The 21,376-nt window shown below is 37.3% G+C and overlaps 1 protein-coding gene across 24 annotated transcripts; it reads right to left on the reverse strand.

Annotated features, from left to right (window-relative positions):
* Nucleotides 1–1,882: 1,882 nt before the first annotated feature.
* TIAL1 (TIA1 cytotoxic granule associated RNA binding protein like 1) lies at nucleotides 1,883–21,344 on the reverse strand. Of its 24 annotated transcripts, none has more exons than XR_015155659.1 (15): nucleotides 21,137–21,344; nucleotides 18,945–18,995; nucleotides 18,400–18,461; nucleotides 14,349–14,445; nucleotides 8,796–8,894; nucleotides 8,501–8,555; nucleotides 8,258–8,345; nucleotides 6,297–6,372; nucleotides 4,552–4,660; nucleotides 4,133–4,228; nucleotides 3,929–4,013; nucleotides 3,590–3,713; nucleotides 3,342–3,400; nucleotides 3,108–3,247; nucleotides 1,883–2,271 (listed from the first exon to the last, which is right to left on the reverse strand). XR_015155659.1 is itself a non-coding variant. In XM_086378632.1 (14 exons), the coding sequence occupies exons 4-14, from the start codon at nucleotides 14,358–14,360 to the stop codon at nucleotides 2,145–2,147; spliced, it is 1,011 nt and encodes a 336-aa protein (XP_086234758.1). In that variant the 5' UTR covers nucleotides 14,361–14,445; nucleotides 18,400–18,461; nucleotides 18,945–18,995; nucleotides 21,137–21,344; the 3' UTR covers nucleotides 1,883–2,144. The 24 variants fall into 24 exon arrangements, 18 of the variants coding, with proteins under 18 accessions (XP_086234758.1, XP_086234752.1, XP_086234759.1 ...); XR_015155660.1 differs by having other exon boundaries at nucleotides 20,324–21,344; XR_015155661.1 differs by lacking the exon at nucleotides 18,945–18,995.
* Nucleotides 21,345–21,376: the final 32 nt, after the last annotated feature.

A 21,376-nucleotide genomic window follows, 5' to 3' on the forward strand; every position in this document is an offset into this window, starting at 1 on the left:
AATTTCCATTAACTGAACTGAGCACATAATCTTGTTCTTTCAGATTAAGATGAAAAGACTTCAGTCACATGTTTACTATGCAGTATTTACTAGTCTGGTGTTGCAACAAGCTACTTAATTTACTGGCAGACCAAAAAAGGCAAACTGAGAGTTTAGTTCAAGTTTCACATATATTTAAGAAAAATTTAACTAGGAGGCATAATTGAATAATTCGACTGTTTCCTTATAAAATATAAAGTAAATTTTCCATAACGTCCCCCAAAGATACTAACCATGAACAAAAGAAATAAGGGTAAATTTTATAATAGATGAATGTAATAAACGAGTACTGTGGTTAAAACTAAAGTCCCATAAAAAATTTGGCCTGAAGACGAACAACTTCAGACTCTGTAAATTTTCATATTTAATAAATTTCTAAATGGGGGAAGAAGGAAAATACCAAAATTACTGTGGAGACCAATTTACAAAACCATTATTTTAAAGCTAATTATAAGACTTCAAAAGTTTAGAAACCAGTAATTTGTGGGTGCTAACTGTATCTTATAGTATAACTGTAAAGAGTTTTTTTTTCATTTTGGTGCCCAGACTTCAAAACATTTCAAATACACTGCCTAAACATTTGCACCCCCTAGCTGTTAGAATTCAAATAGAATTTTTCTTTTACATTCCTGTTATGATAGAAATTTGAGGCAGATTTTATGCACATGGCCTGAAAAATACCTCAGAATCAAGTGTTAATCTTACCCAATCAAATCATTTACAAACTCTGCACTCATACAGCTCAGGTTCTGTTCAGACTTGTCATCCCATGCACACTACCCACAAGGAAAAAATTAATTAAAAATAAAAGTCACAACTCTGTGTACTATTTAAGCTGAATATCCAATTATAAATTGGTACATCAAACTGTCTAAATAAGATGTTTTAACAATCTTGTTAAAAAAATTCTTGGGCAAAATATATCTAATTTTAAAAAACACCCCAAGATTTTTTAAAAACGCTTGTACTATACAACTTATAGGAACCTTGAAATAGGCTTACAAGGTTTTAATCAAGGTATTTACATACCAGATGATGTAAAGCAAAAAGAGAAAAAAGAAAAAAGAATCTAATTTCCAGTGACACTTTAAAATGTACTGATGCATCAGATTTGTATGAAATTAAAATTAAGGCTTTTTCTGTCATTTGTGTAATTTTAATCTTACATAGTAGCCAACCTTGGAAAGTCAGTCTTAAACATTCTTATTCATCCACTGCATTCAATGCAGTGGAGTGTGTTAAGTGTTACTTCAAATAATTACATTGTTGCTACTTCTATGTTGAAGCATGCTTTTAAAACACTGTATTCAATATTTACAATGTATATCATTTAAAGTTCATGTAAAAGCATAGGTATGACTGTCTGACTTTAATACAAACACCATACTTGGGATTTTCCCCCCCAAAATGAAATGTAGTTTACTACAGTTTCAATTATGAACACTTTTTAAAGTTTTAAAAATATGTCTTAATGTGGACCACCAACATTTGCTCAAGTCAGACAATGCTGTTCCTTATTTAGGTTACAAAATTTCTTTTATCAGTCTGGTTTCAGTTTCTTTAGGCACAGAGAAAGTATTTCCTCCAAAGCGACTCCAAAATCATGCATTTCTTCTCAATATCACTTTTTTTTTCCTGCTGACTTCGAATGTGGTCCACCTCGGGGGAGGGGAGGGGAGTATCAAAATTCAGGATGAACTTATATGTGATTCCCAGTTTTTCACGATCCTCCCTTTTTTGCTCTTTTAAAAACACAGTGAGTTAAAATACTGAACAGCAAGATAAAAATGGAATAGTATCTAAGAATCAAAATGTATTACCCATTTCTCCTATTATATCAAAATTTGTAGTCAGAATTTTTTATTCACTTTATTTTAGTTTTTATACACAAAGAAAAATCATGTTCATATCCATCATGAACAAAAACTTAAAAAGGCAGAACTAGAAGACATGTGTCCTTCACCAAAGCAAAGCTGTGCTAAAGGTTCCAAACATTTCAATTTTTAAAATAAATATTTTCATTTTCCGATGTCTACTTTCATGTCTTCAGAGTGTCACAAGGAAATTGAAGCTATCATGAATTACATTTTGTTTAGAGTCCCCGCTCACTGTGTTTGGTAACTGGCCATGCCATATCCAGCTTGGTTGGGAGGAGGTATTACAGGGGGAGGGGCTTGTCCTTGGGGAGGCTGAGCACCAAATCCACCCATCCAAGCAGCTGAAGGTGATTGACTTGGAAGAAAGAAAGAAAAAGAAAAAACTTCAGCCAACACAAATAAAAAAATCATCTATACATTTACACAGAAATCAAGCAGAGCCTAATCACAGAATAGACAAGAAATCAAGATACTTACAACAAAGAGCAAAGAAATAATGTTACATATCTAGCCATATATGCAAAATGTTTTAATATTGTCTTAAATTTTTGTTTAGACAACATAATGTTGTCTGATAAATATCTAAAAGCTGATTTTTAAAAAAAAAATAACAAATGATTCAACACATCTACCCTCCAAATACTGCACACATAGTAAATACGTGTATCAATTTATAAGCAATTTAAAAAACACATGTTTACACTGGAAGGGGGAGGAGCAACTGCTGAGAATAAAGATCTAGGCTGGCCCAGGGGGAAAAAGTATAAGGAACAACGCAATTGACCCATAAAACAAAAAGGGTAAGCTGCTTTGTATTAGATAAATCTCGGGAGACTTCTCATACAAGGTAATAGGCATGAAGCATTAAATTTCTGAACATAAATAAGACAAAAGATCTTTTCCATACAAAAGTAAATAAGTAGATAAAATGGTGTATTAGAAATATAAGTCAAACTCTACCAACTGCTCACAGAGTGAGTAGGACACATCAAATGCTATCCCAACCTCCCTTTCCACCTAGATTATAAAAAGCAAAGTTTTAGCATTTTTCATAAGGCTTCTACACTGCTTATAATACCACATAGTTCAATGTATTTAATTTACAAAGATTCTCCCCAGTAAAACATACTTTTAGATTCCTTTTGCTGGAACTTCATCTGTTTCTACACTGGAAAAACTCAAACAACTTACTCTACTCCAAATCCTTGTTGATTCCATGGCTGCCCGTATACTCCATAAGGCGGTACTTGCCACCCATTTGCCATATACTGTCCATACTGTTGTGGGTTTCCATAAACTTGGCTCCACTGGCCCCACTGACTATAGTCAACCTAGGAAAAAGCAAATTACTGTTTTAGGAAATGAGTAAGAAACACAGTATTTGAAGAAAGTGGGAGACAAGGAAGAGAAAAACTAAGTAAGCACCCTTATGTGAATAGGACTCTGTTATTTATCATTGTCTAAGTTTATTGGGGTGGTGACACCTGTGAAAAGAAAGTATTAAGATTCAGTTAATACCGTAAAATAATCACTTTTGAAATAGCATTAATAAAATCAACTGAAAGCAGCTATATGCTTTATTTTTTGTTTGCTTTCTTTTACAGACTTTCTAAAGCTCTTATGTAGATATGTAAGATGGAAACCTTAAAAAGTGCTACGAAAAATCGAATTACCTGTTGAAAGTTTTTAGTCATATCAGGAGATTCTTTACCCCAATAGCATTTAACAACATGTCCTTCAATTGTAGTACCATTCACCGAAACAATGGCATGAGCCGCACTTTCGTGGGTAGAAAATCTGAGAGAGGAAGAGAAGGAGGTTTTTTTTAAAAAAACTTAGTAATACAGAAACCCCTTAGCTTAAACCTATCAACTTGGTATTTTCCTAAAGCACATCATGTAGGCAGTTTAAAGTTCTATATTGCAAAGAAGTACTAAATTAACAAACACATACTTGAGGGGATCAAATAATATAACTGAAGGGAATGGATCACATGTAAGGTAGAATTATACCTGACAAATGAATAGCCCTTTTCTGGAAAAACTCTGATTTCCATAATTTGCCCAAATGGTGAGAAGGTCTGCCTCATAAGCTGATCTGAAAAATAAACATACAAAAAATGTAAAAATATTTAAGGTTCATGTTATCAAGAAATTACTACTAATGATGATGAAGCTCCACAGAGAAGGGAACTAGGAAAAAAAGATTCACTATACCTGTTAAGCCAGAAGCAATTCCTCCACAGTACACAGTACAGTTTTTTGGACTTGACTGGTTTACTACATCTTCAAATCTCAACTGCTTAGTGTTATCTGTATGTAGAAAGAAAGAAAAAAGTGTTGACGGTTATACAGCATTATAAAATGGGTTACTTAATACTATAAAGATATGAGATATGCCTCACTGTGGGGAGAAACAGAACTTTTTTCTCCTTGACACTATTGATTTGACCTATGAACCCAGCTGGTTCACAGCTTCAAATATACTTACATCAAAGCCCAGTTATTTTCAGATAAATATATGGAAAATTAAATGAGTCTTACAATGCTAACAAAGTTAAATTTTAAGAAATGAAGACTACGAATAGACGATTCTGTGAAGTGCCGTTAAAAACACAAAAGCAGACGCAGCTTACTTTCTTGTGTACTTTTAGGTGCAGGTGGTTTACGTGTGGCCCAATTGGTTCTGATCTGACGGCCACCCAACCACTGCCCTCCCATATGCACAATTGCATTTTCTGCATCCTGTGAAGGAAATAAGGAAAAGAGCGATTACCAACACAGAAAATAATGGTACACAAGACTCACTAAGATGAAATAAAATGTTGGCATTTCTGGATACAAAAATCTTATCAGTAAGTGACTCATTACAGCAATGTTTATTTATACATTTTAAGATACTAGGAACAGCATTTAAGCATCAAGGGAAATTTATAATTCAAACATGCAAGGAGAAAAATCACAATCCCACTTATAACCAAGAAAAGGGACACAGTTGTTTTTAAATATCTTGTTGATCTGTAACATAACATTTACTGTAGAGTATCTAAAAACTCTTGATATTATGGTCTAAATCATCTTATCCCTTACCAAATCTACATTTTAATAGCAATGGATTATGATTATGACAGGGCTTCCCAGGTGATGTAGTGGTAAAGAACCTGCCTGCCAGTGCAGGAGACTAAGAGAGAAGGGTTTGATCTCTGGGTCAGGAAGATCCCTTGGAGGAGGACATAGCAACCCACTCCAGTATTCTTGCCTGGAGAATCCCATGGACAGAGAATCCTGGTGGGCTATAGTCCCTGGGATCACAAAGAGTTGGACACGACTGAAGTGACTTAGCACATATGCATACACACATGACTATGACACAAGATTTAAAGCTTAAGACAAAAAGCTTCTGCGTTGATTTAGAATGTTTTAAAAAAACCTTCTTTTTGGCCATGCCACATGGCATGCAAGATCTTAGGTCCCCAACCAGAGATCGAGTCCATACGCTCTGCAATGGAACTGCAGAGTCCTAATCACTGGAACGCCAGGGAGTTCCCCAAAAAGTGAGTTTAGATTATAGAGGTTAATGTGCATTTGCAAAGAATCTAATCGAAAACACAACGTGACTCCAAGGCCTTCCCTCGTGGCCCAGTGCCTGGGATTCCGGGCTCCCATTGCAGGGGGCCTGGGGCCAACCCCTGGTCAGGGAACTAGATCCTGCATGCCTCTAACTAAAGAGCCTGCACGCACAGGGAAAACTAGGAATCACACGCACCACAACTAAGACTCAGAACAGCCAAAAAAACTACAACGCTCGTCCCTTTATCTTCCTGCTTCAACAGAACGTGCAATTTAGTGTTGAAACTGTTCCAAAATGTTAATATCAAAGCCCATTATATTATCTGATGTTACAGTTAATGCAAATGCTTAGATATTTGGTGCCTTTTTCTTAAATACATGCAAAAATCAATATGAATTGCCTAAAATTTCATTTACATAACTTGCTGTAGTCATTACCATCCCAGCTACAAAAATACAGATAATATAATTAAAAAGTTAAAATTGAGATTTTCATGGTTAAGACAAATATAATTTACCTTCCCTCCAAATTCTGAGGTTAGCTCATGCGTCCTAATTTTGAGTTTTATTTCTAACACATCTTACCCATACCAAGTCACAACTGCAAACTTCAATATTCTCCCTTATCATCACCTTATAACCAGCCTATCTTTTCCCATTTATTTCCAAGCTTATGGAAAAAAAAAAAAAAGAACTATGCTCTATTACTCAAACAAACAAAATCACACAATCATCGTGTTTGTTAACATCCAAAAACATTTACTGATGACTGAATTTTGTATTAAATTCAAATTGAGCCGAAAGAACATACCAGTTTATTATAAAAAGACACAAAGCCATAGCCTTTGGATTTTCCAGTTGCCATGTCTTTAACTACTCGGGCATCCCTGTGAAAAGAAGCACAGCTAAATGAGGGAAGTGAGAGTCATCCTCAAAATAAAAACTAAAAGGAACCACACACACTGTATTGTGAGCATTTTTTTAAATAAAATTTCAGTTAGCCCTAATTAACTACAGCCATTCCTGAACTCTCCCTAACGCTTCTTTACCTGTTAGAAAAAAGCAGTAGGACAAAAACATGTAATAAACATGCAACCTAATCAAATAGCCTGTGCTTTCTAAACTAAATGCTCAAATCTGAAGATTAATAGGAACAATAGTTTCCTTTGCTAATATTCTATCGGCTAGTGTCCGCTAAGGTTTACTGGTTCTATAAATTACTGTAACAATGCTAACTACTTTACCATGCAAACTCTAAATAGTTAAATGTTTTCTGCCTAGTGATACAAAATATATGAAATATTAAAAAATTGAAAAAGAGGAAAAAATAGGAATTAAAAAGGCATACATGGCCTGTTAACAGATTTCTTTATTTTTCTTGGTCAATTCTCTACCATCATTTTGGAGTTTGGGCAGCTGTAAATTTTGAAAAATTGACATTTTCAGAAATTTAAGAAAGGAGAATAAAAAACTAACAACAATGCTAAGCACACCAGTACGAAAACAACAGATTTACACAGAAATTTTAGTGAGTAAGTTAAAATGATTGGAAATATAGAACTCCACTGAATATAGAATGTTAAAATGTAAATACTAAAATATGTATATATAAATAATGTATAATAATAATAAATAGAAATGAGAAAAAAATCTACAACTGAGTTCCAGTGTGCACAGTTCCTTGCAGTTAGCCTTCAAGATCCTGTCCATTCTTATGAGCAATTCTGCAAAATAACCAGAATGCTATTACTTTTAATTGTGACTTGGACTTTAGAAAAACTGCAGGTCTCAGGTATAAATAAAGATTGAAAAACAGCAACCTGTATTATTTTTTACACTGATTTTTAAAACAGTACTACTTACCACATTTATTAGAGATTAAAAAGCAAAGCAAATATCAAAATAGAAAATTAAGAATTACATCTATCAAATAAAATCTACAGAACAACAAACTATAGAGAGAAATATTGTTGTTCTTAGGTGAAACATATTTTTGTAAAGTACTAAAACATTTAACTTAAATCTACAGGAAATAAATACATAAAATAATGTGATTTTAACTAGATAAATTGTGATAAACATTTTACAGAACTTGTAACCACTTTTAATTTTCCAATATATTAGATCAAGTAACAATACAGTAAAATCTGAGCATAAACTTTGTTTAAAAAAAATAAATAAACCACAATTTGGCCCTAACTAGCAGAATCAAACACCATAATCTACTAATTAATCCCACATTTATGGCTCAGACATTGAAACATTTTCATACTGTAATAGTGTTACTTTTCAGCTAAAATATCAAAACACACTTATCATTATAACAACATATACATTTCTAATTTCACAATATACCCAAGGATTTCCCTACTTTTCCCCACTTATAAATTCCTTCTATAAAAGTTTAATACACAACGCAAATCACATTTAATTTTGGTTAACCGGTATCTTTAACAACCAAATTTTGAAAACATTTGACAAAAGCTAGACTTTATAATAGGCATTACCACCCAAACATCTGCTTTAAAGATAACAAATAGAATCACTTAAAATTTTTTCACATGTTATACACAGGATTAGATGAAAACAAGACCCCAAAACATTGAAATGACATTAACATTTTCAACAACATCTACTAATCAAAAAAACCAAACAAACAACAAACAAAAAAAATCACACTAACTAGGGAAAGAAACTCTTAACTCTGATACAAGTTCATCATATACACTTTTGCCTATTGCTATTGAATATAGTATTGATTATGATACTTACGATATTTTACCAAAGGGGGCAAATGCTGATTTGATATCTTCTGTTGTGATTTCTGGACTCAAATCTCCAACAAACACGTGGAAATGATCTGAAATCAAAGCATTTAGTAATCAAATATTTAAGAAGTCAGGGACTAAACCTTTTTTTAGGCAACGCTAAAAGGAAGACAAAGCCCTGTGTGAGCTGGTAATGCTGCCAGGGTAATTTCAGAACTCTTCCGTAAAATGCAGCAGGAGTACTTACTGGAAGTATCTTTTTTCTGGCTACTTGGTGTTGTTGCCCAGTTTACTTTGACCTCCTAAAAATAAAGATTATATTTCATAAAATTATTAGGCATGTCATTATGATTCATACCACTTACCACTTATTAAATCATTTATCAAGCAGAATGAATTTTGGTAAAAGCACTAAGCTGAAGAAAACAAAACCATCACTTGGCAGAGCTGAGTATTTGTTTAAAAACTTGCTAAGAAAGAACACAAACTAATCTGACATGCAGATAGATATACTCATAAGGTGCCATCATTTATGATCTTACCTTTCCCAAAATTTTTCTCCCATTCATAGCAGCTAACGCAGCAGCTGCATCTCTGTGCTCATAAAATTCCACAAAGCAATATGGGTCATTGCTTGTATGCTGCAAAACAGAAAACCCAACAGAAGAGTTGACCCTTCTGCTGTCGGGTTGCTGAGAAGAAAATCCAGGAAAAAACATTACTGATAGCTAGGAATGTACGAGGTGAGACTGTATAAGCTTATGAAAGCCTAACACTTTACAAAGCCGAACACTTTATAAGATTTACACCTATACTTGGCTTTGTACCTCAGAATATTGTTGTACTCAAGCAGAACTACAAAGCAGTAGAGAATCATGACTATCAGTATTAAATAAAAATATAGGATTCTGGTGAAATGTTAAATATAAAACAGAAGTTTATACTAAACAAAACAAGCTCAGATCTGAAAGATGAGGACCACGCCTTACCACTGCTCTCCTCTCCCAACATTATTTTCAAAGGGATGAACTCTATTTAAGCATCATAATCCTTCATAAACTGTATCCCATGACTATAAAAAAATACAGAAATGAACCAACTTTACAAACTTTACTCCTGATCGAAACTAGGATTAGTACTATACATGATGAAACAAGATGATATATTTCTCTGGATAAGGAAGGAATAAGAATGGAAACTGAAAAATTTCAGATTTATAATCAAGTGTTGAAATGAAATCCCTTTCAAAAGCTTTGAAAGCATTGGAGATTCTATACACTTTGAATTTGGCCTTCCAAAGACCAGAAAAATGTACTAGTGATTACGAAAAGGTTTTCTGAAAATGTGTCTGAATAAAATATTCCAAGGCAAAGCTATGATTTTACATCAGAAAATGCCAATATAAGAGTGTCTAATACAACACCAATAAATATTAAATAAACAACAATATAAAATTATCAACAATAACAAAAAAACACAACAATATAAAAGAAAGTACCTAAATTATAGCAACTATATCACTTATGAACCAAAATGGAAATCAATTTTTGTAAGACAGCAACCTACAATGAACAGCTATACAATTGTACAAATATGTTTTATGTAGGCTAAAAATATTCGTCACTGTTCAATGTAAAATACACTAAAAATAATATTTAAAATATGGCAATTCCAGTTGCACTTACAAGGGATTAAAAATACCAGATAAAATAAAGCTCTTTTCAACAACCACTGTTTTTCATTCCAGGAAAGTTTTAGAAGAAAAATCCAAAATAAGACGTCTAAAACAATAGTGGTGAAGCAACCAGAAGGCATTTCCTTGAGGGAAAAAAAGTGTAATCGTTAATACTGACAAGAAAACTGTGGGCTCTCACACAAAACCCTACTGTAGCCACGTGAACGTGAACTCTGTTGTACTTGCGAGGCAGAGAAAGGAAACGGGTAAAGGCTCCAAAGAGAAGCACACATTCAAATTCCTTTTGTGAAAGAGTTGACATTTACCAGTAACATTCATTGAAGAAAGGATCTCAAGTAAGATGCTAAGTCTGTGCTAGTCAGCTTTCCTCTTTATCCTACCTCTTTTCCTGATGGTCTCAAAGGAAAACGTGGATAACTAGTAAAATGTACAGGAAGCCAATGGTAGAGTATAACTGTGACAGGCTTCAGGTAATTAGTCTACTTGTGCATACTGACTGCAGATTTCTCTAACTAGCAGTAGGTCAGATCCCATTCAATGTACGCACATACATGTGTACACACACTTAGATATTCGTATCACACTGCATTTCATCTCACTTAAGACACCATTGATTTTTTTTGTCACTGTCAGAGATGTTAAAATTAAATTTTAACATTTGCCTTAGAATTGGTAATGTACACTTATTATAGTATATGGAGGTGGAGCTTCCCAGGTGGCGCTAGTGGTAAAGAATCTGCCTGCCAATGGAAGAGACCTTAAGAAACTCAAGTTTGATCCCTGGGTTGGGAAGATCCCCTGGAGGAGGGCGTGGCAACCCACTCCAGTAACCTTGCCTGGAGACTCCCATGGACAGAGGAGCCTGGCAGGCTACAGTCCATGGGGTGGCAAAAAGCCAGACACAACACAGCATCTGAGCACACACATACACACATGTATACAGGGAAAGCAGCTACAGTCTAAGATAAAATATCTAAAGTAGAACATCATAAGGGCAAGAAAGAGATTTCTCACACACTGAAATGAAACTGATGAAAGGAAACCAATACTCGGCAGTGGAGTTCATGGCCTTTGAAAGCGTTCCATTTACACCACTACCAAGGGACGCTCTGGGGGCTTCCCTGGTGGTCCAGTGATTAAGACCCATGCTTCCAAGGCAAGGGGCACAGGTTAGATCCCTAACATACCACATGCTGTGCACCCAAAGGGAAAAAAAATTTAAAACTGACTGTGTCCTTACCTTGATGTTGTCACCAATTTTTGTTGGATGACATAAATATCAAAGCAGAGAAATATGAGACTTTAAAACTATTTACAAGTTCAAGTGTAGGAGTTGTACAACATGGATAAATTATGAAAGTTCACTTCAAACCCTTCTACCCTCAAGTGGCTGATTGTGCATATAAGTTAATAATAAAAACAACAACAACAACAACCAACAAATGTTTCTCAAAACACTTTCTAGTGACTTTCCACTTTCTCACATTCCATTCTTTCCTAAACACACTCCAGTCAGTTTCTAACCCAACCACGGCAAGGAAATTTTGTGCTGAGCTCACCAATGACCTCTCTGCCATCTCTGTGATCCCTTTTCTTCCTCATCTTGACTTTCAAGCAGAATTCAACACAGTTGACAACTCTCCTACTCTTCTAAATATTCTCCTCTAGATTCACCATATGCTCTTGGTTTTCCTATTTCCTCACTGGAAATCTTTCTGAAGGCATTTTTCCCTCTTAACTCAAACTATCACTGTCACTAAGTGTTGGGGAAAGCCTGGCGAGCTACAGTTCACAGGATCACAAAGAGTCAGACATGACTTAGCGGCTGAACGGCAAGTGCTGAGACGCACCAGGGCTCGCACCTAGGCCCCCCTACTCTCTCCTCTCTCAGCGCTATCTCTAGCTCTACGAACCACATCTCATCCAGTCCCATGGCTTCAAATATCACTGCAAGCCAGTATCATCAGCATTGGTCTCCCCAGAGTTCCAAAATATTTATCCAACTGCCCATATATAATGTCCATTTATTGATATATGTCTAAAACACATCTTAAATTTAACACTGCCAACACAGAGCGTGATTCTCACCACTCCCCATCCATCCTGTGCCCCCTTCAGTCATGTTCATTTTAGCAAATAAACAGCATTACCACCCACACAACCACAAACAAGAACCTTAGGGGGTTTTCTTGATGTCTTCATTTCCCTGTGTCCCATGGCCAATCCAGTCCTATTGACGCTGCGTCCAAAATTCATCTCAAATTTATCTACCTCTACTTCTGTGGCTACCACTCTAAAGAACAAGTCCCCCACAGCATCTCTTACCTTGACTAGTGAAACAGACACAGCTAGTTTCCTTCTCCTTCAGCCCCTTGCCCCCTACAATCCATCCTCCCTACAACAGTCATTTTCCAGTCACCTTTAAAATGCATATAAGACTAGAGAAAATCCAAGCCCCGCAATGAAGACCCAGCACAGCCCCTCCCCCGAAATCAAACAGGAATACTTTACCACCCAACCTAAAGCCCCGGGTGCAACCACAATAAGATCCAAGCACCCTGTCATGGCCGGTACTGCCCTACTGATTCCAAACCCTGCCTGCCTACTCATTTCCCATCATTCAGCAGGCTCCAGCCACCCTGGTCTTTGGTTCCTCAAACACCCAAGCTAACTACCAACTCAAGGCTTTTGTATGGGCTGTTCCCTCTGCCTCCAGGTCTTAATGTAGGCAGCACCATCTTGTTATTCCCATCTCAGCTCAAAGAGGTGATGATTTCTGACAGCAATCATTACCAGGCTGGTCCCATACCCAACATCCACAGTCTGAAAAAGACTCATTTGATCCTTTAAAATTTGGCTGAGTCAACTGACGAGAGAGATTTCTGGATCACAGACCATAACCAAAAAGCCTCAACATTCAATTAGACAACTTCCGTTCCCATCTCCTTATGAACCTTTATTATTACATTCACAAAACAGATACCAACGGCAGCAGGACGCCTCCCCTCACCACCCAGGCTACACGGCACCAACACTCCACTCATCATCACGGAACTGTTTCATCTCTTCAAAGCTCTTATCCCTATCCAGAATCACCGTTCACGGTTTTCCACGACAGTTTACTGTTGTTGACAATACTCTCATTAATATGTGAACTCTTGGGCACCCTGCTGGTCTAGCTCTGCAGTATGTTCCCAGCGCTCTGAATGGTGCCAAGTACAAAGGAAATGTGTGATGAATGAAAAGAGAGAATGAGTAATAATCACAGACAGGAAGGAAAGAAGAGGTAATATACCAGACAGAGAGAAAATTACTGTTAGGTAGGAAAGGAGATCAAAAGGCCACTTTGCTTTAGAGGTTTTAACAGTTTCTCCCGTCTGAGGACATCACACAAGCTCCTCAACACAGCTCTGGCCCCTGATGAATGCTCCTGCCTTATCTCCTGGCATCTCAGAAGACGAATCCCATTCCAAACTTAACCATGTTATGGTTTTTATTTTTCTCTCAATCTCACAAGAACTCCCACTCTCTGTCTACCGGGCTGGATCAACATTCTTCTACCTGGATTCCCTTCTTCCTCAGATTCCTATCTAGCCAGTTTCCACTACCCTTTCTGAATCCTCCAAGAACCCTCCCCTGACTGGAGACTATGTGGACCCATATGCTCCTAGAGCACTGGAAACCGCCAGCTTCCCCAGCATTTGTTATCCTATTACCATTCGTGCCTGTTGACGCCTCTGTCTCCCTCATTAGACTGGAAAATTCTACAGGGCTAGGAACTGTTTTATTCACCACTGTATCCCTAGCACTTACCATGGCACCTGGCACAAACTGAATAGTCCAAAAAAAAAAGAAGTGTTAACAAATAAAAAAGAAGAAGAGAATAAACTGAAACACAAGTCACTGACTAGCAAAGTATAAAAAGTAATATTTTGAGGGGGAAAAAAGGAAAATAAATTAACAATTCAATTCAGACTCCTACCTTCATCAAGCTGCTCAGGCAGCATTTACTAACAATGCTCAGGATGCCTGTGTGGCACTATGGTCATAATAAGCCAATGTTCTGCACACACCACCCCCTGAAATTCAAGTGTAACACTCTTACTGTAAATAGATGAAATATCACCTAGTTTCTCAGTATTTTGAGATAAGCTCTAACAATTTTTTATAACCACCTGAAGACAGCAGCATCATGAAGGACTATTTGAAAATAAGGGCAGACACTTTGTCCTCTCGACTTCTAAACCTAATTTGTCAGTCAAAGCAAACAAGTCAACACAAAAAACACTAATCTCTCCATCTAGTAACCTGAGGCTTAAAATGATACAAATCAACTCATGTATCTCAAAATGTTAAACATTATGCTAACTGTCAGCACCTGGATCGGGGAAGCTCTTACCTCTGTGATCATTTTACAGCTTTTACAGGGTCCAATCTGACTGAATAACTGAAGAATAAGAACTTCTGTCACATCTCTGGAGAGGTTACCTACGTATCTGTATGGGAAGAGAAAAAAAACAACTATCAGCAATCTCCCTTCAGCTCTGACTCTAAAGCATTATCATTTACACATCATCTTTCATTTCAACTTCCTCTCTCCAATCAAATTTTTCCAATTAAGCCTGATTCTTTGTGTGTAAGATTAACTCTCACCTAGGAAAGCATAACTTCTTAGGGCACTAAAGTATCACTTCAAAAGACTTTATAAAGAGCAAATCAATGTGATTTTGCACCCCAAAGCCTATATATCATTTTCTTGTCTGTTAGAATAAAAATAATAATTTAAACCAGTCTCAAGAAAACTACAATGTTTAGATGTGAAACACAATTCAAAATAATGTATAACACACACAGTACCATAAATATTGACTCATTAAAACACCCAATCATAGAGGGGTATCAGATATAAGGTTAGTTTACCTCAGACCCTCAACCAAAGCAATTACGTGAACAGAGAACAGAATCAAAGTTATAGCAAAACACACAAGAGATTGAAGGATTTTTTTATGTCTTGGTAATAAGACTGTCATTGATGGTATGTCTTCATTATTTTGTTTCAGGAGAGCAGAGTAAAATAACAAAATTTCCTCGTCTAAAATGCATCAGAATCAACAAAATACATCTTTATGTACATAACAAAGCAAATATAAAGATTTCTCTAGAAATTCAGAAAAAATTAAAGACAAATTCAGGCATACTTTTGACTATAACATATCTAAAAATTTGTCTTTTTAAAATTACAAGTTGAATATATATATATTGTTTAAGAAATTTAATATACAGGTTAAGTTTAAAAGAAAAGAACACTGCTACTCAAAGATGACCACCTTGTATCATGGACCTATCTCAATTTAGCTGAATAAACTTTTTAAGTCTTTCCGGTACTCAGTGTATAATTCCTAAAACTCACATCTGTTATGATCCTCATAAACCAAACAATATTTGTAAAATTTAAACACTGTTTCTTCTGGAAAGGAAAACAAGCTTTATTTTCCTAACTGTAATATATAACATCTGGAAACGATGTATTGAGACCAATATAAGCCTTGCATCTACAGTTGCCAGAGTTTAAGTTGGGACACTCTGACAGGGAAAACAAGACTGAGAAAGGTAAGGTTAAGTGTAAAAGAAGAAAATCTGATTAAGAATGAACAGCAATTTTCTTGTTTACCTAAGAATTTCATCGTAATGGGTCCTAATAACTTTAACACACCCTAAAAATGAAACCTAAGTCCAATGTTACTTGAATGGAAGACTAAACAAGTGACCAACTGGTTGAGGTCCACTATGTTACCTTTTTTGTTACATTTAAAGAGCAGACCCATGAGTAGGCTGTGCAGGACACACTCCCAGCAGTAGTGAAAGGTTACAGACTTTTGAGCTAGCCAGACAATCACCTGTCTCCTTTCTTTTTTCTTTTAAACCCATAGGGGTTTGTGAGTCTGAATCCTTGGAATTTTTTATACAAGGTAGACCTAGCTATAACCTTGGTCTCTGAAGTGTTAAAACTCATCTAACCTAAAATAGTAACAGTTAGCTCATTTCTAAGTGGAGAAGTTAATGGCAACCCACTCCAGTATTCTTGCCTACAGAATCCTATGGACAGGGCTGCTGTCCATAGGGTCGCACAGAGTCGGACACAACTGAAGCACTGGAGAAGGAAATGGCAACCCACTCCAGTGTTCTTGCCTGGAGAATCCCAGGGACAGAGGAGCCTGGTGGGCTGCCGTCTATGGGGTCGCACAGAGTCAGACACAACTGAAGTGACTTAGCAGCAGCAGCAGCAGCAGCTCATTTCTAAGAGAACAGGAGTTTCACCTATCAAAGCTAACTAGTAACAAAGTAAAAAGTATTGCTTTTATGTAACAAATTGTAAATGATTTAAATAATTTTAAATTTGTATGAGTGTTTAAACATCTTTCCAGGAAAAACTCCAATGTTACTTGAATGGAGTCCAGGGTGCATGGGCATCCTGTTTCATAGGATCTTTATTTCAAGTCCATCTATTTCTCATCAATACAAATTCTGAAGAATTTCTAAAGGCACATTTAGATATATTAATTTACATTTCGAGCAACAAAGAGCAAAAGGTTAATTTTAGGATGTCATGAAATACTTATAGAAAAAGTCCAGTTTTAAAGTTTCCTATTTTTCAAATATTTTCACTAAAAGTTCAGTGGTAAAGCAGCAAACTCCAGAAGCTAATATAAAAATGGCCTTCCATAACCACATGTAAGACATCTAAATCTGACAGGATAAAAAGGATACAAATCAACACATAATTTCACCTAAATTATACCCAAATCTCAAGACTGCCTTTTCCTTCACTCAGAGTTCTGTAATTCATTCATTGACATTTGCCTTCATCCTCCATACAACTTAATACAAAAATATCTTGTAACTTTTAAAACACTATACTATACAGCTTAAGTACTGTGACATTATCATAAAGTTTCTGTCCCAAAATAAATACTAACAAAAATATTCAAGGCTTGATCTGGCAAAAATATCACGTCTTGGTAGTATACTGAAATATTACCCTTTTTCCTTCTAAATTATACGTCATTTCTACACTTTCTTTCTGCTTTGTTTATGAGGCAGTCAACATATTCTAACATTCCAAGGATTTAAATATAAAATTTCTATTTGAAGAACACAGAATAACAGAATAAGACAAATAGCTCAAACGCTCGTACCCGACAATTAAAAGAGAAAATACTTAGGGAATTCTGAAACATTTTTTAACTCAAGGTGGGGAAAAAGCATACGTTAGGTCTATTTTGTCTTCTAAGAACAGGAACTGTAGGAATTAACACATTAAAAATGCAAAATGGTGTCTTTATCCCTAACATCAGGGTTAAAATCAAATTTGAGACTAGAATTTGGCAGTTTCACAGTAGGCAAAAGTCCACATTGCCAAACTACTTCCTATGTCAAACTGCGCAGAATTTTAAGAACACCATGCCTTTCAGAAGACTAATCACACTTTCCATCGCTGACTGTGCTCTCACTCTGAAAAGATTAGCCCTACAAAGGTCAAAATTAACAGCATTTTACACAAGATGCTATGGCTAAGTAACATTTTTGGTTTTGTTCTTGCAAATTCTTACGTAAGAGAAGATTTTGCAACAATATTCTTCAATGGGCCTCTAATGAACTGATCAATTTATCAATATTTCATTTTAGTAAGGAGGCAGGGCAGAAGAAAGGTACAGGACTTATAAGTGAACTGACCAACTATATAAGGAATATCAACACACACACACACACACACACATTTTAGAGAAACAGAATATGATTAAATTGAATGAGAGGCTTAATTTAATTTCAGGCCCAATAAAGCCAAACCCTTGGTAGAGTAATCAATTTTATAATAGGATTTAATAGTATTTACTTCTGCTATTGCCCTTGGATGGTCAGATTATACCCTAAATCAATGGTTTATTTCCTCCTTTTGACTGAGTCTCTATAAGGAAGAAAACAGCCTACAAGATGGCTCTGCACACCATGTATAACCCCAGATCCACAATTCCTATTCATTGTGGTACATCGAATAGATGAAGAAAATGAAGCTACAGTAGAGCACAATTACTATTTAATGCTGTATAACAGATTCAGAAATACCATGGATCAAATCACTGCACTCAAAGTTACCCACAACACAAATCTGAAATGTGAATCCTACAAGGCAGGTGTTGGGCAGTTCACTTCCAACACCAGTTTTACACATAATTTTTCTCATTTGTTTTTTTAGATCCCAAATTACCCAATATATATTAGCTCCCCCCACCTCCCGCAAATGTCAAATGAGAACAAAGAACATCAGAAAACAGACCTTCAAAGCAACTATATGACAAACTTTAGGCTCAACATCAAAGCAATTCTATATCACTTTAAATACCATCAAATAAATTAGTAATACTGTAGGTAATGAATATTTAAAGACCTACCTAGGCTATAAACACCATATTGTTTTCTGATGATAGAACCATATGTCTTAGCTTGTGTGTGTCTGCAGGAAAAAAACCTCACTAGTAACACACAGGCATTTTAAGGAAACAGTTTAAGATAAACTTTGTTAAGAGTACATTGTTTTAAAACATACCAACCACTTTAAAGCCCAAACCAAAGATCACAATGTAAAATAAAAGAAGGATCTCCATAAATAAACAAAACCCCTACTAGATATCAATCTCTAAAATCACCTTCAAATTTTTCATCATGTTACTCGTATCTAAAAGAACCTTTTAAGAATACGTAAAATATGCATTACTTTTATTAAAATCTGACAAAAATGTAATTGTGAAACATTTGCTTTTATCTCAAAATTGTACGTTTGAGGTTTAATACATATATATATATAAATCAACAGACCACACCATGTATGACCATGTCTGCCTATATATAATTTTAAATCAATCAGGATTTCTTAAAAAATGGACTTAATATTAAATTTAGTGAAAAGAAGTAAAATCATTGTAAAATAGTTGAGTACCTCTTACGTTCCAGGCAGGGGTAAGACCTAGGAAGATGTAGCAGTCCTTGTCTAAAAAAAAAAAACAACAAACCTTCCCATGGAGAAGAGTGGGAGCAGGAAAAAGGAAGAAGAGCGAACATGTGCTGACATCTGACATGCAGGCACAACCAGGCTCAAGATGCTTCAGTACTTATATGTATATATGTCACATTTTTAGACAGCTGTAAACATACTGAGAAAGAACAGGAGTTTGGAGAAGGTCGAGGTAAGAATTCTTAAGTGACAAGTTAGTCTGTGGAGTAAGGTCTGATAGAGATGGAAGAGAAGGCAGATGCAAAGTAGTTATATGAATTAAGGCTACTGCAATAGCATTTTATTTCGCATGATAAAAACCAGGAATTCTTCATAAGAAACAGATACAGTGGAAGTGAAAGGTGCCTCGAGAATTTACCAATTATTCAGAAGCTATTATGATGCAATGATGACATTTCAGAGTTTTAAATACAATGTAACTTTTCTCTTTGTTAAATACATGCTTGCTAGGCCTAAATTCAGCCTTCCCAGATGCTTCCTTCCAAGAACACATTGCTAACTAAATCCCAAGTCTTGGCTTCAACAGATGTCAAGAGGACAAATTTCAAGCTTGTCCCAATTCTCTCTTCTGGGAAAAGACAGCAGAAATGGAAGACAGCACAAAACACACACTGAAAACTTCTCCTAAGCAGGCTTTTCATCCAAGCATTTGATGTGCTTAAGCTGGCCTCAAATTCTCAGAAAGAATAGCGGATACTTTAGGGAGACATTAGAGAAACAGGAACAAAAAAGTGTAATCTCCCCCCTCCCAACAAGACAAGAAGCCAAACTTGTACCAATATTGAACACAGATATCTACCTTCTTGACAGAACACACTTTCCTTGCTAGGAGTACAGAAGAGAAAGTGGTCAAACTTCTGAGTACCGATCCACCTTCGTCTATTCCCCCCAAAGTAATGTCCCCAAGTAGAGCCAAGTGGACTATGATCCTATCAATACCAGGCAGAGAGGGAAGAGAAAACAAAGCAGCGACCTGGCTGACTCCCTGCACCGGAGGCAGGTGTGCTGAGCTTCGAAACGTTAGGAAAACCCAAGGTACCCAACTTAAACATGTAACTAGGAATTACTCACACTTCCAAAAAAAAAAAAGGGCAGGAAAAAAAGAAAGGAGTGCCACACTATTTGCAAAGGAATGCAAACGCTGAGTCATTACTTCAGTAGAAAGGCAAGGAAACTCGAAAAAGCAATTCGAAGATGAAATTCATTCATTACACTGGGCTTCAGATAAACAGCAACAGCAAGATCGAAGAAAGAGCGCTCAAAAGACACACATCGAAGAGCCGATTAAAAAAAAACACACACACCCCTATTTATCCAACTCTGAAGGTCTCGACCCAAAAAACAGATTAGGAGGAAATAACACCAATGAGAGCAAAAGCAGTTTTAACAACTGGTTGTCAGTTTAGCGTAGGTAGCGCTCAAAGTAAACTTCATCATCCAAGAAGGGAAAAGATGCTCCGGCGGCAAGAGGCATCCCTTTCTCACTCTCAAAGTAGCGGGCGCTGGGCGAGTGTTTCTGACAGCGTGGGCGCGGGCACGTGGGGCAGAGTAGGGGCTAGAGTTGCAGGCGAGCGTCCGGCTTCCTCCGGGAGTTCAACTTAGGGAGAAGAGCCGGCAGCGACTGGAGCCGGGGACGTGGAGGGCGCGAGTGCCGATTCCTCGCGACCCACAGTGGGAGGTGGCTGCGATCCCACCCCCAGGCCCACCCCCACCAGGCCCGGCCCCCATGGTCGGGCGGGGGTTGAGGGGGGACCCGCAGCTCCCGGCCCAGCCCAGGGCTCCCGAAGCAGACGGAGAGCAGGAGCTCTCCCGGGCCTGACAGGCTCTGCCGTGCAGAAACCCAGCTTAGGAAGGGGGTGCAAAGAAGGGAGCTAGAGGGAAAGGTCGAAGCGAGCCCCGGACCCCAGGAAGTGACTGTATTTGGGGGGGAAGGGAGGGCTTCCCTTCCAAGGAAAAAAGGGACAGATGAGGAATGCACTTCGCGTCCGCGCCACCGCGGCCAAGGATCCACCGAGAAGTCCCAGCTTCGGCCCCGCACTCCTGCTCCCCTCCCACAGCGTCCCGCGGTGCCAGGCGGTCTCCCAGCGCCTGGTACCCCCTCCGTCTCGGGTACTCACAGAGTCCGGGGCTGCCCGTCGTCTTCCATCATGGTGGGTGCGACGGAGCGATCCCGGGACAAGGGGGAGGGCAGGGCCGGGGAGGGGAGGGGGTGGGGAGGAAGGGGAGGGGGGCTCCGGGCACCGGTTGGGGACAGAGGAAAAGGCACCGAACCCTGCTCTCGGGCTTTCTCCCCCCAGCCCGCTCCGGACACTGCGCTCCAACCAGGAGGAGCAGGAGGAGGAGGAGGATGGACAAAA

This window comes from Bos grunniens, chromosome 26, assembly GCF_055505025.1.
Source record: "Bos grunniens cultivar Pamir isolate PY7600 chromosome 26, Bosgru_T2T1.0, whole genome shotgun sequence".
In the NCBI taxonomy this organism is placed as follows: Eukaryota; Metazoa; Chordata; class Mammalia; order Artiodactyla; family Bovidae; genus Bos; species Bos grunniens.